The 14833-nt window shown below is 50.2% G+C and overlaps 1 protein-coding gene across 7 annotated transcripts in view; it reads right to left on the reverse strand.

Moving 5' to 3' along the window:
- Positions 1–1761: 1761 nt before the first annotated feature.
- Positions 1762–14833, reverse strand: part of NAP1L4 (nucleosome assembly protein 1 like 4) — a 42340-nt gene continuing 29268 nt past the window's right edge. For 6 of the 7 annotated variants that reach the window (XM_025451828.3, XM_025451829.3, XM_049096380.1 and 3 more), the window contains 6 exons: positions 13552–13697; positions 11333–11355; positions 10964–11083; positions 8510–8539; positions 8026–8082; positions 1762–2949 (listed from right to left, as the gene is read on the reverse strand). In XM_025451828.3, coding sequence (XP_025307613.1) covers positions 2911–2949; positions 8026–8082; positions 8510–8539; positions 10964–11083; positions 11333–11355; positions 13552–13697 — 415 coding nt within the window. In that variant the 3' untranslated portion in view covers positions 1762–2910. Of the gene's footprint in view, positions 2950–6360; positions 6399–8025; positions 8083–8509; positions 8540–10963; positions 11084–11332; positions 11356–13551; positions 13698–14833 lie in introns of all 7 variants that reach the window. The other variant, XM_025451830.3, reaches the window with a different exon arrangement.

The raw sequence follows: 14833 nt of genomic DNA on the forward strand, positions 1-14833 counted from the left end.
GCTCTCTCCAGCTTCCCGTTCAGGCCAGACTCCAGAGGTGGCCGCTGTGTACGCGAGTGTGCAGGTGCATACCCACACGGGGCTGGACACTACCTGCTCCTAAGTACCCCGCTCTCAGGGGCACGGACTTGGCCAGTCTCTGAGGGAAGGCCCAGGCTGCCCGCCTCCACCCCCAATGTCAGACATTCCAAACCACCACAGCACACACTGGCCACGCACTCTACACACACGTACCCTGGACTTCCGCCAGAGCCTAGGAACCGCTGGGCAGAGAGGCTCTTACAGAGCATGCCCCCCCACCCCAGCCATCTCCTCAGCGCCCATCAGCCAGCGCTGTGCCAATCAGAGAAAACTCTTCCTAAGTGACCCGCATTTCATCAGCAAGGCCCAGCAATCTTTAGGCCATTGCTTCATAGTGAACATGGGTCCGTCACCACTGAGGATGGTCAGGAACCAGTAGGAAAGGATTCCTCTGCAAGGTCATGCTCAGAGTGACCCCTGGGCCAGTGGGATCGGATGCTCCCAGAGTTGAAACTGTCCTTGCGAACTTCCTGCAAATCACCTGAGCACATCATTTTGTGCAATTGCTGCTAATCCTGTAGTGACCCATAAGCTGTGGATTTACAAATAGGTTCATTCCGGTGCTCCAGGGGAACAGAACATTTGAAGAACTTGGGAACCAGTCAGAGTCCACAGGGACGAGAAGCTACCCCAAAGGTCCGGGGGCCCATGCCCAAGAGATGCTCCCAGCTGAGAGGATGGGGAGCAGCACTCAGGCATCATCTCTGCAGACTGCCCTCAGGGGATGAGGTTTTAATTCTGGGTCAGCTGGAACAAGGCACCCCCTAGCACCCGCAGGTTTGTCGGGTGGAGGGTGGGGGGCCAGACCCAGGTCCTTCAAGTAGTGAGAACATTCTGGTTCCAGTTGTCTAGGGCACTGGAGGCCCTTGCCTCTCCTTCTTGACACTCCCAGGAAGAAGCCAGGCCCCCAGGCAGGCGCCAGGTGAGCTGGGCTGCAGGAGAAGCTGCATGCATGCCTTCTCCTAGCACCTGTAACTCCCTGGTTAGGTTCTTTTTTTTTTTTTAAGATTTTATTTATTTATTCAAAGACACACACAGAGAGACAGAGGCAGAGACACAGGCAGAGGGAGAAGAAGCAGGCTTCCCAAGGGGAGCCCAAGTGGGACTCAATCCTGGGTCTCCAGGATCACGCCCTGGGCTGCAGGTGGCGCTAAACCGCTGTGCCACCAGGGCTGCCCTCCCTGGTTAGGTTCTGAGCACAGGCTTGTACAGCAGCTGTTTCTGGGGGTAGCGTTCCCTCTTATGAAGGGATGGAGGCTCCACCAGTACAGTACCAGTGAGAAGATCAATCAAAAGTGGCCCCTACACGACAATCTTCCTTCCTGGAGCCTTGTGGACCTGAAAGGTATACAGCGCTCTCCTAGGGGAGAGCAGACTCTTTCCCAGGTAGCAAGGGGCCCACCCAGGGAGTCGAAGCCCACCCTGACAGTGAGGTGGGTCTGTAGGTGTAACAGGGAAACTAAACGTTGGAGCCTCTTCCTAAGAACCGGTTGTAAAAGCCTCAAAAACAACGCGGAAAGGCTGAGGCCTAAAGCCCGGGGGCTGCCCTGTCCCCAGGGCTCTACAGATGCAGTTCAAGAGGATGCACAACCACAGCAGGAGCTGCTGCGTGGGGGCAGGTGCCAGTACCCCTGCCCGCTCCTCCCACCAGGTTCCCCACAGAGACTACACAGCACAGGATTCATGTTTCACAACTTTAATAGAATATTCTAACTATTCTGTACAAATTGAAAACACCGTATTCAGTTACAAATGTATTATAAGTAAGGCTGAGCACTCTACAGGCCTGGTCAGTGTGGACACTGCATCCCCGGCAACAGAGACCCTGGTCACACACTCGGAAACCCCACACGCCAGCCAAAAACAGGTCACTCTGAACCCAGGGCTTTTAAGACAAGATGAGCATGGGGCCAAGAAATGGGGGTACTGACAAAGCAAGACTTGACACGTACACACTAACAGCAGTGCTTCCCAGCCTAGGCCCCTCACCACAGAAGCCTGGTGAACCCCGGCACTCTGCCCGCAACCCGCCCCCCAAAGCCGTGTGGTCTGCATGTCGTGGAAACGAGCTCCTGCCCTCAGCTGAAGGCAGGACAGAGCGAGGTTCCTTCTACACAGGCCTCACTCCCTGGGAGCCACGACCACACCCACCTGGCGAGTCACCAGGTCACCAGTCACACACATGGTTTCAGAAACTGTAAGGACAAGTGACAGCATGTGTCCCAAGCCTTCACAAAGAGGAAAGAATAAATAAATACAAAGATGAACCACAAATGCTCACGCCTCAGGGCTAGGGTGCACCACAACCCCTACCCCACCCTGAGGAAGACAAAACCAGAGAAAGAACGTTCTAAGGAGAACAGGACCCTACTCTATCAGCTCTCCTGAGAGGATTAGAGCACAGGAGACCAAGTGGTGGCAAACACAAAGCGTATGGGTTTCTTCAAGTGAAGAAGGATCCAGTCTGGCTGTGGAGGGGTGTGACTGGTTCTAGAAGCCCTGGAACCACATCCCCAGACAACTGCCCTTGGCGTCAACTGACCTTCCACCACCCCATCCCCCCAGGGTCTACAGAGCCCTCCGGAAGGCAGGGCCTGGGAAAGTCCACTGAGCTGCACTGCACCCAAGGCCATAGAGGGTGCTGGAATCAAACCTCCTATTTCTGAAATGCATTTAAGTTGCCACTGTACAGGTTAAGCAAAATAATAAGGATAAAGGAAAAGTTAAAGTCAAAATCATGCACTTGAAAACAAGTTAGAAGCACTGCCAATACGGTGGTGCCGCCGCCATGACCAGTCCCCGACGCCGCACCTGCAGGACGCTCACTCCTCACTGCTGTTTGCACTCAGATGGCTGGCTGGGCTCCTTCTGTCAACGAGAGAAGACAAGACTTGTAGGGAACCAATGCTGTCGACCAGGTATCTCCAACCAACAATGCAAACCAAGACTCAATTGACTGCCTTCATTCTTACTGAAACGAAGGTTACTGCAAACATACTTTTAAGATTGTAATTAAAAAAAAAAAAAAAAATCAGTCAATTTCCCAGAAATAAAGTCTCAGTAGGGCAGCCTTTCTGGTTTCAAGACATGCCGTAAGTCTAAGTCACAGCCCGTGTGTTGGGAAGGAGGAACGTGTCAGGGTCGGAGACTCAGTGCAGAAGGGAGCCCATGCTCCAACACTGCATAGCAGCCTCAGAGCCTCGGGCAACCCCCTGCCCCTGCCCACGTGACAGCAGCAGGCTCCCTTTTCTGTTCCTCGCCTCCCGTTAAGACAGGCTCAGCACCTGAAACAGTGCCACTCCAGGGTGGGCCAGAGGCAGCTGAGCAGCCCCAGAGTCCTGCCAGCACTCCAGAGTGCTCTCTGCTAACGGGCTGTGCCAGCAGACCACAGCTGGGAGGCCACTCCAACAGCTCCACACAGGCATGGCTTGATCCTCCCAGTCCCTCCCCAAGTGGGATGTCTATCCCTCCTGAAAGGTATCAGGGAGAGAGCCTCCCCCGCCCCCAGAGGAGCACATCCACTTCAATACAACCTAACACATCTCACACCGTTTAAAAGCGCAGTCAGCAACCCCACGCATTCTGTGCGGAGGCCAACAACAGCCTGAGAGACAGACGAGATTACTAACCATTCTGAGTAAATACATTTACTGATCAGAAGTCTGTAATTCTTGGCTGCCAAGATTATAAATTATTCTGATACAATGTGTCAAGCCTACTACTGAGTCTAAAAAAAAAAAATCCCTGCATTACAGGCTCAAAGGAACATGTGGGATAAAGTAACTGACACCTTCTATGACTGGAGCTGGGACTACATTCTTTGGGAAATCACATTTAAGATACAAAGAAAATTACACATAAAGGATTCCTAAAGACAACCATGATCTCAGACCCTGGTCTAATAAGCTCTTTATTTGGAAGTCTAAAGGGAAGAGCACACAGACATCGCTGGGACCCACCAGGTCTGACTGGCCCCAGGTCTCTGCCCAGCACCGCCCAGCAGTGGGACACTCTGGGAGGGGGTCCTGCTCATCTAGAATACTGAAGAACCCAGGCACCAAAACAAAACACACCTGATCAGAAATCCAGGTTGGAAAAGATCAAACTCAAACTGTGGATCTGGAGGCAACCCAGGTCAGCGGCCAAGGAAATGACCCACTGGCTCTCAAGCCTGGCTGGAGAAGCGAGGAGGTGCTCCCAGCCTGGTATGGCCATGGCAGGGGTGGGAGAGTAGCTGGCAACGTTTTGAGGAGGAGGGGAGAAGTGTGTGTTTCCACAGTTGTATTTCCAAGAAGGAGGTGGGTTAGAGAAGATGGAGCTAAGAAGTGGGAACACCATGGGAATGGGCAGGCAGCACACCTTCCTGAATACGTGTGAGTTACACACATACAGTGTTTTACAACATTGGGCATTTTACAGTATATGCTGTTTGAATGATATATTTATTTTTAACCAGGAGAATGTATTATCTATTTGTTTAAGATACCTTCAGCAGCTTGGGGTTTAGATAAAGTCTGCTGGAGAGCACAGGGCCAGGCAGGGAGGCAGGCAGGTGGCCCAGCTGAGGACAGCATCTGCACGGACACGGGCCCTCGGCTGTAAAGTCAACACAGAACCCCGAAGCTTCTGATGTCAATTTTATCAACAAGACACTTGTTTTCAGCCTGTGACACAGGCCAAAACAGGATGACAACTAAACCCAGCATCCCCTGTCTCAGGCCACAAAGTCCAATGGCAGCCGGGTTACTTAATGCCACTGATTATCAAGGGAGAGGACTTGGGTATTTCCAAGGCACAAACTAACAACTCAAACCTGCCTGTTACGGAGCCATTTAAAAGCCAAATTTTAACAGGTGACAACTGCCACCAAGCACACAGCTGACCAGCACAGCTTCACAGGGGAACACAGCCAGGGCCCAAAAGCCTGTGTGACTATGGAGGGAATGGCCTCCCCCATCCGAGAAGCCGGGCCCCTGACAAGGATCTGATGACACTACTGAGGTGCTGGCTGATACTGCAGTCACGTGCCAGTATTATTCACGGTGACTACACCCCAGGAGGGTCCCCTGTCTGAGAGACTCAGGCTGAATAGGTTAAGGATGCTTCCCAGTGACTGGCAGGGTGAGAGAGGGGTAGGGGGGGAGCAAGCCTGGTTGGTCAATTCTTTAGACATGTGGGGCAGTAGGAATCAATCAAGAGCAACAGAACACACTGTCCTATATGCATGTAAATGATCCAGGTGTCTCTTCATCTCACCTAGTTATGACGTTTCTTAACCAGGAGATAGCTGTGCTACCTCTTCACCTCTTAGTTCTCTATGTGAGCCCACCCGAGTGAGCAGACAGGAAGGCAATGCAGAGAGACTCTCAAAGGCCTGTGGTCTGCTTAAATGTCAGGATCAGCAGGAAGCCTTAAGTTCAAGTCCTAGCTCTCACAGGCCCTGCTTTACACACTGACTGCCGCTGCTCTTAGCACAGCACCAAGAACCCCTACATTTCCAGGGATGAACATCACTGCACCTGCCTCCTGTGGCACCTTCTGACCAGGCGCCCCACCCCTACCCCCAAGTGAGGACAGTGTTCCCCAAGGGCGAGGAGCTGATGGCTGGAACAGAGCTGCAATGGCCCATGCTGTGGCAGACAGGGGTGGCAGGTGGGCACAGCTAGCTCTTCCCCAGCCAGAGTACTCCCAATAACACGCAACAGCACCTGCTCCGAACACTAAACCACATAGATACCACAGCTTTGGAGATAGTAACTCTAGCACATTCAAAGGTCAGCTAGCCCTTAATGACCTACTGGTCTGCACCACACCTGAATTTAAAAAGTAGAAACAATCAATCGAGACTCATCAAGAAAAAGCACAGTGGGCTGCTTCCTATTGCACAGGTGTGGCTCATTCCAGGGTGGCCCGTGCAACACGGTCCTCATGAAGACTGCACAGTGCCCACCTCCCAGGGCCCTCACGCTCTGTGCTCCTCCTGGAGGGCAGTCCCGTCCCCAATAAAAATGCCACACCAGTCACGCCTCTCCGTGGTCAGCAACAAACACTGGGCTCAGCAACAGGAGCCAAATGTAGTTTCTGACGATCAGTTTTAGGAGTACATACAACAGACACCTGCGCAAAAATACTGTTCTTCAGAAAGCCCTGAGCTCAGCCTAGCACACTAGAAGTGTGCCTGGCCAACAGCTTCCTCTTTATCCACAAAGTCACAATAAAGCACTGTTATAAAGCACAGATCAGAAGATTGGATTAGGAATGAATGGAATTCCACCTTACCTAGAAACGCATGAATGATTAACAGACAAAAATTACACCTAAATGGGGAAAAAATTGAAAGGAACTGTCAGCAAAAAAGAAAGCAAAATGCACAAGATTAAACAGGCGGAAACAGCCACTTTCTCATGACACGACTGACTACAAAATCTTGAGCTTGAGATGAGCAACCCCAACCCACCACAGCTGTTCATTTAACACCAAACATCCCTTCTCCCTTGTTTGCCTCCACGTGTGCAGACTCAGATATAACAAATCCCTCTGAAAGACAAGACCCGGGCCCTTCTAGCTGCACAGGGCTGGCGGTCCTGGTGCCTCCCAGTTTATCATCCCACCCCTGTGCCCCACCAATGAAGATCCACGGAGCGCCAGTCCTGACAACCCTATACTGTGCCAGATTACTTGTGAGAGAATGCCCTTCCAGAAAACAGACGTGGCAGGAGACAGGTTTGGCAAGGAGAGAGAAGAGGACAAACAACAGAAGGAAGTGACAAGCGACGGAGTAACGGAGCTCCCCCTGCAAACCATCCTCAGTCTCTGTTCTCAAATCCAAACCATGAATGTGTGTGTCAGCACCTCCCCCATTCCCCCAGTGTGAGCCACCTGAGGCAGGGCCCCCATGTTACAGAGCTGAGCACAGGGGTGCTTGCACTACAATTCTCCCGTGATAGGCCAACTGTGCAGAGGTGAGTATGTCTGTAGGCTTATTCCCAAAGCAGTATTTATATGGTACATTTAAAAAAGTCTTAAACCCACCTCTCATCCTTCCCTAGAAGGAGCTGTAAAGCATGCATTTACAGAAACATTTGGGTGTTAAAAAAAAACAAACACACACACACACACTTACAGAGCTGGGTTATTACACTGATAGTTTAGTGCACATTCCACTTTGGGCAAAAACGGAGGACAAACTATGTCTAGTTAAACCGAGACCCAGGCTATAAATGGCAGGTCAGTTGAGTGTTCCAACAGCCTGTGATGTATTTAATACTAAGATGTAGTGAGCTTTCAATTTCTCATGCTAGCAAACAGAGGACATTCATACTACAGCTTCAGGACTACATTAAAGCAGTTCTGGATTTAAGAGATGTGTTAAGTGGCAAAGCAACTTCATTTAAGTTGATCTGACCATCAGTAAACATTCAGACCTTCAGGTAAAATTAACGGGGTTGCCACTCTCATTTTGTTTTTGTTTTTGTTTTTTTAGCAATGCTTCCTAGTTTACTTTCAATGATTAGAGGTATTTAGACATAGCTTGTGAATATTCTCAGCCCATAGGCAACTACAAAATTATGTCTACAATTCAATTACTCTATTAAAAAAAATAACCCCCCGAAGTTCCTTCTTTATACCTTTTCCAAAAACAAATAGATGGCAGCTTATTGATGTGGTCATTCAGCCATTACCCTGAAAGGACTAAGGGTCTGGAAAACAAAGCTGCTCTCCTGAAATAGCTTATGGAAAGAAAGAGCTTCTGAGTAAGCTTGGAAAGCCTTCCTTCACTGGACACTCACCGAGCACTAAATCCTACCGAAGGGGCTACTCATGCCTATTCCTGGTCTGTTTTCCATGTTCTAACTAGAGCAGGACAGGCACGCCAGGTGGGGACACAACCCAACAGCACAGCAGCATGGCATCGGTGGACACGGCAGCTCCCCAACAACTGACCTTAGGGTTAATGTCGGCATCATCCTCATCTTCTCCCTCCTCGTCACCTTCCAACTCCTGCAGAAAAGGATGAGAGCGAGCTGAACACACGGGACTTAAACTCTTGTGGATCTGCACACACTCCACACAAATGAAAGCCACCCTCGAATTCAGCAGGAAATCCATGATCACGGTCCCTAAGTGCTTAGGTCACTTCCTCTGGACACAATGATTTCTAGGCACCTTTTTGTTCTCAGTGATAATGGACATAAACACACTGCTGAAAATGCGATTTGTTTGTTAAACCAACATTTCCTAAGTCAATCGAGGGGCTGGCGACTGGGCAGAGGGCCAGCACCTGCGTCCACCACCCCCTTCCACTGGCTTCAACAGGGTGGAGGCCCCGAGGCAGCTCCACACAAGGTTCCATGACCTCCAACTGTTCTGGCAGGGGAAGCCTAGTGCAGCCTCAGGGAAAAGATGCTCCACGTTCACCATGTCTTACCTCCTCTTCTCCTTCCTCACCCTCTTCAAACTGAAAAAAGAAAGGAAACAGGATTTAGGTCTCTAAAGAACAAGGGCAGCCTGACCCAGGCACAGTCCCTGTCAAGTGCCCCCACTGGTCAGGCCTGTGGGAAGCAGAAGCATGGCCCAGCCTCTGGGCATCCTGGCCCTTGATGCTGTGGGGCCATCTAGCCATGAGGCCTGCTGTGTTCATAGGATGCTGGGTATCTGAAAACCACTCAAAACAAGGCTTGAGGATGGGGAAGGGTGCAGGAATAAGATGGTCATCATGACACCATATTGGGACCCCTTGGGAAACTGGCTAATCTAAGCCAAACAGGAGCATTTTACTATGCAGATACATGAATTCCAATAGTATTTTATATCTCCTACAAGGGTATTTATTATTAGAAATGTGATAAAACCCTGGTGTTTAAGTGTGAAGAGAAGCCTAACACTGTAGTTGGTTGGTTGTGAATGAATTTCTTCTAGGTCCAAAGACACCACAGGTCAGACTCTCATTCAAACTCCACACATCAGACTCAGAACAAGATCAAACACAAAACAAACCTTATCGTTACTGCCTGAACGCCACGAGGGACATAAAAATTTAGTAGGCTTTTTCTTACAAACATTTCATTCGTTGGAGCCTGTCCTTAGTGACAGCCCACACAAAACTTCTAAGGGCTTAAGGGCTGGTGGGGTCCACACACCCCCCAGTGCCCTTCAGCCTCCGAGAGGGAAAGACCTTGGTCTGATGTCTTGTAGGGAACTACATTTTAGCTCAGATTGGAACTACCCTCCAACAGGCTCAAGCGTGGATCTTCTGAGGTTCTAAGTATTATCATTTCACTCTTGACGTGGAAGGGCCTAGAGGGTCCTGTTTCAAACACACCTCACAGTGACGTAGAACAGTGCTTCCACAGTGACTGCAGAGCTCATGGGAAAAGCAAGCTAAGCCTAGAGAACGTGGAAGACCCATTCCCTCCTGCAACAATGTCCAGCTGTTGTGCAAGGTTTCCAACATAGCAGACACCTGAAGTTTACCTTTATCCTAACATGCACTATGTAATGGTGCCAAGAGGTGCTATTTTATTTTATTTTTTTAAATTTTTGTTAGAGGTGCTGTTTTAGAGAGCCTGACAAGTCACCAGAGTCTACCGTTAACCCTGTTTTCAGATGAGGACACTGCAGCACAGAGGCCACACAGCTATGAGTGGTGAAATCGGGATCCTGGTCTAATAAGCAGTCTTGAGTGCGGCTCCCCCTTCTAACCTCTAAACTACACTGCTCAGCAGCAGCACCCATACAAAAGGTGTTGTGAGTGAATACACACACAGTCCTAGCCAGTACTACCCACTCTGCATGCATTTGAAGTAAACCAATATATAATGAGCTGCACGTTCGAGTTTTAAAATTGATGGGTATATGATCAAAACTGTGGAGACCATGCAGTCTAGAGATTTCCACTGTGTGTCATCACTAGACTGTTTTGGCTACATTAAATAAAAACTAAACACTCAGTTGACCTCAGTTGCCTAGAGCTTCATTTTACATCCTCAAGCATCACATGGGGCCAGTCCTACCACACTGGACAGAGCAGGCACGCTGAAGACTGTTCCATCATCACAGAAAGTTCTACGGGACTGTGTTGGTCTACAATCTGCTGTGTCAACTTAATAACTTGAGCACTTACACGAGGCAACACTACACTGACTTGTGCGTGTCCATGTCAGCCTGCCCCAAAACTACCTCCCAGCCCAGGGACAGACAAAGCAGTTCCAGATTACACAGCCAGCCCACTCTGGATGGGCCCATTTGCACAAAGGAGAAGTGCGAGGAGCAGGCCCTCGTTGCCCCTGGGCACTAAGCAGCTCAAACCTGCCTGGCTCTGGCTGTCCCCATCTGAAGCCTTGAGAAACGTCTTAGAAAGGAAACTGAGAACCATCCAGGAAACCTAAGAGCTCTAAAAGCAAGGGAATAAATATCTGAAGCATACTTCTAACAGCACACTATAAGACTTTATTCCTACAAATCAAGACGACACGGTGAGCCGAGCGCAGGCTGGAATGAAGAACAATCTCAGGTGACCATCGAAAGCCAGCCAGCTAGGCTGTGCTCAGGCAGGGAGAGAGGAAGGAGGGGACTTTGCAACCACACCATCCTTCTGTGCACCATGGGTTTCAATTCTTTGGGGCCAGCACACCACAGGCTAGCACGAGTCCACTCTATCCTAACCTTTTGCTGTGGCCAGACTTCCGTAAATGAGATTTTCCTCCCATTTCCAAGTCACCCAAAGCTTATAGACCTTAAGCAGGACATGATGAGCACCTGGGGTCTTTTGAGGATGCTGTCCCTGGAGGGGGCTGGCACTCTGCTCTACGAGTACCCCAGAGCCCTGCTTGTCCGCCCTCCCCCGCCACCAGGGGACCCCCAGGGTCTCCCACCCACATACGTTGTCATCATCCTCTATGGCCTCCCCTGTGAAGTACAGCACAGCCCGCGGGACTATCCGCTCACGAAAGAAGTGTCCGATTTCAAAGTCAGAGGCTAATGTGAATTCCGAGTCTTCATCCTGAGGAGGTAAGACCCCAATGTTAACCTGTGTCCACCAGCGAACACCGCGCCCCCCACCCGCACCGTGTCCCTCACTCTGGGGGACCCAGCATTACTGAGAGTGGTGGAGCACACGGGGCTCCGCCCCACAGTGTAGTGAATACCGCACACCCCAGGTGTCAGAGGATTAAGGAGGGAGGAGGGACTGAATAGAAGGTGGGCAACTGCTCTGGAGATAATGAGATTCTGATGACAACACAAAGCTTACCAGTGATTCTCCATCCCCAGACGCTAGAAAAAAAAAAAAAGACAAAACATACGCACGTTACACTGACAACCAAAACCTTTGCAAGCCCATGCAGGCAGATCCATGGAGGTAAGGTGGGACCATGCACAGCTGGAGCCCCTAATCTCCCTGTGGCCCCCACCAGACCTGTTCGGAAACCTGCTCAGGACGCCAACTGGGGAAAAGCACTTTCCTTCCTAGTTTAGTGGTAGCAGGTGGAAAGGCCTATGAAGTGGCTCCAGACTGTGGACACTCAGCGCATTTACACTTTAAGGAGACTGTACCCGTGTCCTGCAACCCTGCAGGATTCTCTCGGGGGAGGAAGATCCTTGAGCCTTGTTTCTAAAGCACTGCACCTCAGTAGGGTCCACACTGTGTCCATTTGGAAAGGAGAAAGGAGAGAACACAGTGCTGAAGCATTCTTCCCACACAATGGAAAGACTCCCTGTGGGCAAGAGGGTGTTGCTGGTCGCTGCCCACCAAAGAGTGCAGCACAGGGGCAATTACACACACACACACACACACACACACACACGCGCGCGCGCGCGCGCACAGTTGGCCAGACTCTGCTGCTGCACCAGAGCCTGACCCAGAACCGAGAGTGACGGCAAATACAGGAACTTAAAACCACTCAACAAAGCCCAGTGATGCTCAACTAACCACCACCATTCAAAACCCAGACTTTAGAAATGCTTGTTCAAGGCTCAGTCTTGCCAGGAGCGGGAGGCTTACCACCCTGGCCTCAACTAGCCCCTCCTGGCTTGGCTGCTCCCCAGGGGCTGGGCACCCATGTGTGTCAACACCACCCCTATAGCATGTTCCCTGAGCCTTGGCATGTGCGCACCACCACAGGCTAAGATTTGGGTCTGGGAACTCTGGCCTGGGTGCCAAGGACTTTGCTCATGTGACTTTGGGACAGGTCTTATAGATTTAAGGACAAGGAGGGCACCAGACCAGATTCCTTCATTTCAAAACACATTATCTGAATTTCAGCACCTTTCCCTTGCCTGCCCTGTCACTACTATGGTCACCTTTGATTTGTTTTCACAGAGCTCATCACTTGATATCATACATGACGACTTTAAAAATAGCTATGTTTACATGTAATTTATCTACCAGAGAGCTTAAGTGTACATTAATTACCCCAGGACATTTTCAGAGTCATAACCATCACAGGACAGTTTTAGAACCCCAAAAGTCACCCCCCCCAAATTCTGAGTCCACTTAATTTCATTTTGATTATTAAATTACTTAAAACCCAATCTTAAGAAACCTTCCAGCAAAGCCACTGCATTTAGGAACCAAAGCCCCTGTTTCATGGAGAATGTATGCAGGTGACCACCAAAGGGGATTCTCCAATACAAGGAAAAAACTTAACTACATTTTTGGCTAGTGTTACCACCAAACCAATACACATTTGCATCCTCTAGGATCAAAGACGAATCCCAGAAAGATACAGGGTGGAAGGGCGAATGTCGTAGCCTGAGAAGCCAGGGCCCTCAGCTCAGAGACAAAGTCATGGTCTGAGGCTCACACTTAAAAATGGAGCCACCCTGTGGGCAAGGGAGAAAAACTCACACGCCCACCAATTACCTGTGCCAGGGGCAGGCAGTTCTAGATTTCAATCACTTCGTGTTCACGGAAAATAAAGAGAGCATGTTTTCTCCTATTCTAACACTGCCAACCCGCCTGGCCTTCACGTTCAGGTTTAAAAAATTTTGTTAAGACTTCTCAGTAATTTACCCTCAAAACCTGTTGCTCAACCTTCACTTGGTCACTTTATTTTATTACTTAGGTGGAAAAAAAAATTAGTTTCCAAGCTAAGTCTTTCAAAAACAGAAATCCATGATCTGTAAACCCCTCAAGTTGTATCAAGTCACAGAGAAAAACAAAACTAAACTAAATTTATAAGAGAGAGGGTGGGGAATGATCCACAAGCTGCATAGGTGTAACTGGAGTACAACCAGGGACAAAGGCAGGGCTGTGGCAGGAAGGCCTGCCAGCATGGAGCTCAGGGCGCCCACTGAGCCCTCCCTCCACCCCTACCACTTCCGCACCTTGTGAGCACCAGCACCACGGCCCCTAGCATAGCAACTGTGTCTTTAGCAGTCACACTCACCAGAGGACCTGCACCGGACTCTAAGGGTAAGGCAAGGACTTCCCGTAATATATAATCACCATCCGCAACGCAACCCACTCACCTTTCAGTGGGCTGAAGAAGTTGAAAAAAGAGTCGTTGGGAACTTGTTTGGTAATTGTTCTCACTGTGCCTCGTCCCTTATGTTTCTGCTTCTTCTTGATTGTTTTGACTGTAACATTTTTCCCTTTCTTCCAATCAATAGCACACCTATGGGGACAGACAGCCATCACACATGCGGACACGGGCCATAAGAAACACTGACCACAAACACCCACGGTACCAAAGCACAGCTAGAGGACCTGGACAACGTAGGTAGGGAAAGCAGCCTGCCAGTCGGATCGGCACATCTACAAAGTCCATGTGAAGGCTGGACAAAGGGAAGTGGCCAGGTGACCTAGGCTGCCGCCGCGCTGGCTAGCAGCACTGCCTGAAGCTGGGGGTTCTGTGACCACAGTGGCATAATGCCCCCTCCCCTTGTCAAGTACTCGGAGGGTGTTTCCTATTACCAAGCCGGGTCACAGCTGGGCTAAGAGGCCCAAAAGACGCTCAGGAGCTTGCCACCTGCTGCCTCTGTCCAGACCCCAAAGCACCCTGAAGTCACCCACTCACACACCTGGATTCTCCAGGCAGGACAAGGTGGAGAGGCAGCAAGTTATAGCTGCACAAAGGACTGTCTGGGGTGGACACACTGGCTCCAGGCTGCTAAATGGGCCTTCTTGGGTGCAAATGCAAACCCTGTACCACTGCTCATCCCTCCATCACTGTGGACCCACTGGGAACCCCTGGCAGCATGAGACTGGTGTCTGCTTGGGAACATGCCTGGTAAGCCGGGCCTACGTGTCACCTAACAGCCTCCCCTTGGGAAATGCTCTCTCAGTCACTCTCACCACTCGAGCCTAGAAAGGTTTTAAGAAAGCTCTGGAACTGCTCATCTGGGAAGATTCAGAAGTACTTGTCCCATGAGTAAGGTAATTGTGCCAATTCAAAGACAAAACAATTTCCCAAACCACCTCAAACATACCAAGGGGAAAGAACTCCAAGCCACCTTCTCTTCCTGGTGATTTCCCCTGAAGTCACCAAGGGGCTCCATCATGAGTCAGATAACAATTAAACTGCCCCACCAATTTCCAAATCAAGCAACTGACCCATACTGCCCTTCATTGACTCATTTTCTTCACTCAACAAACACTGAAGATCATTTATCAGTTCAGTGAGGACAGTGTCATGTAAGGGAGCTTGAGGACCCAATCCCTCCATCTGATGAGGAAGCTGGGCCGCCAGCCCCCATGGTGGCACATGTGACCCCATGACACATTTCCCAGCACAGGCGGTCATACCCCCAA

Source organism: Canis lupus, chromosome 18 (assembly GCF_003254725.2).
Source record: "Canis lupus dingo isolate Sandy chromosome 18, ASM325472v2, whole genome shotgun sequence".
In the NCBI taxonomy this organism is placed as follows: domain Eukaryota; kingdom Metazoa; phylum Chordata; class Mammalia; order Carnivora; family Canidae; genus Canis; species Canis lupus.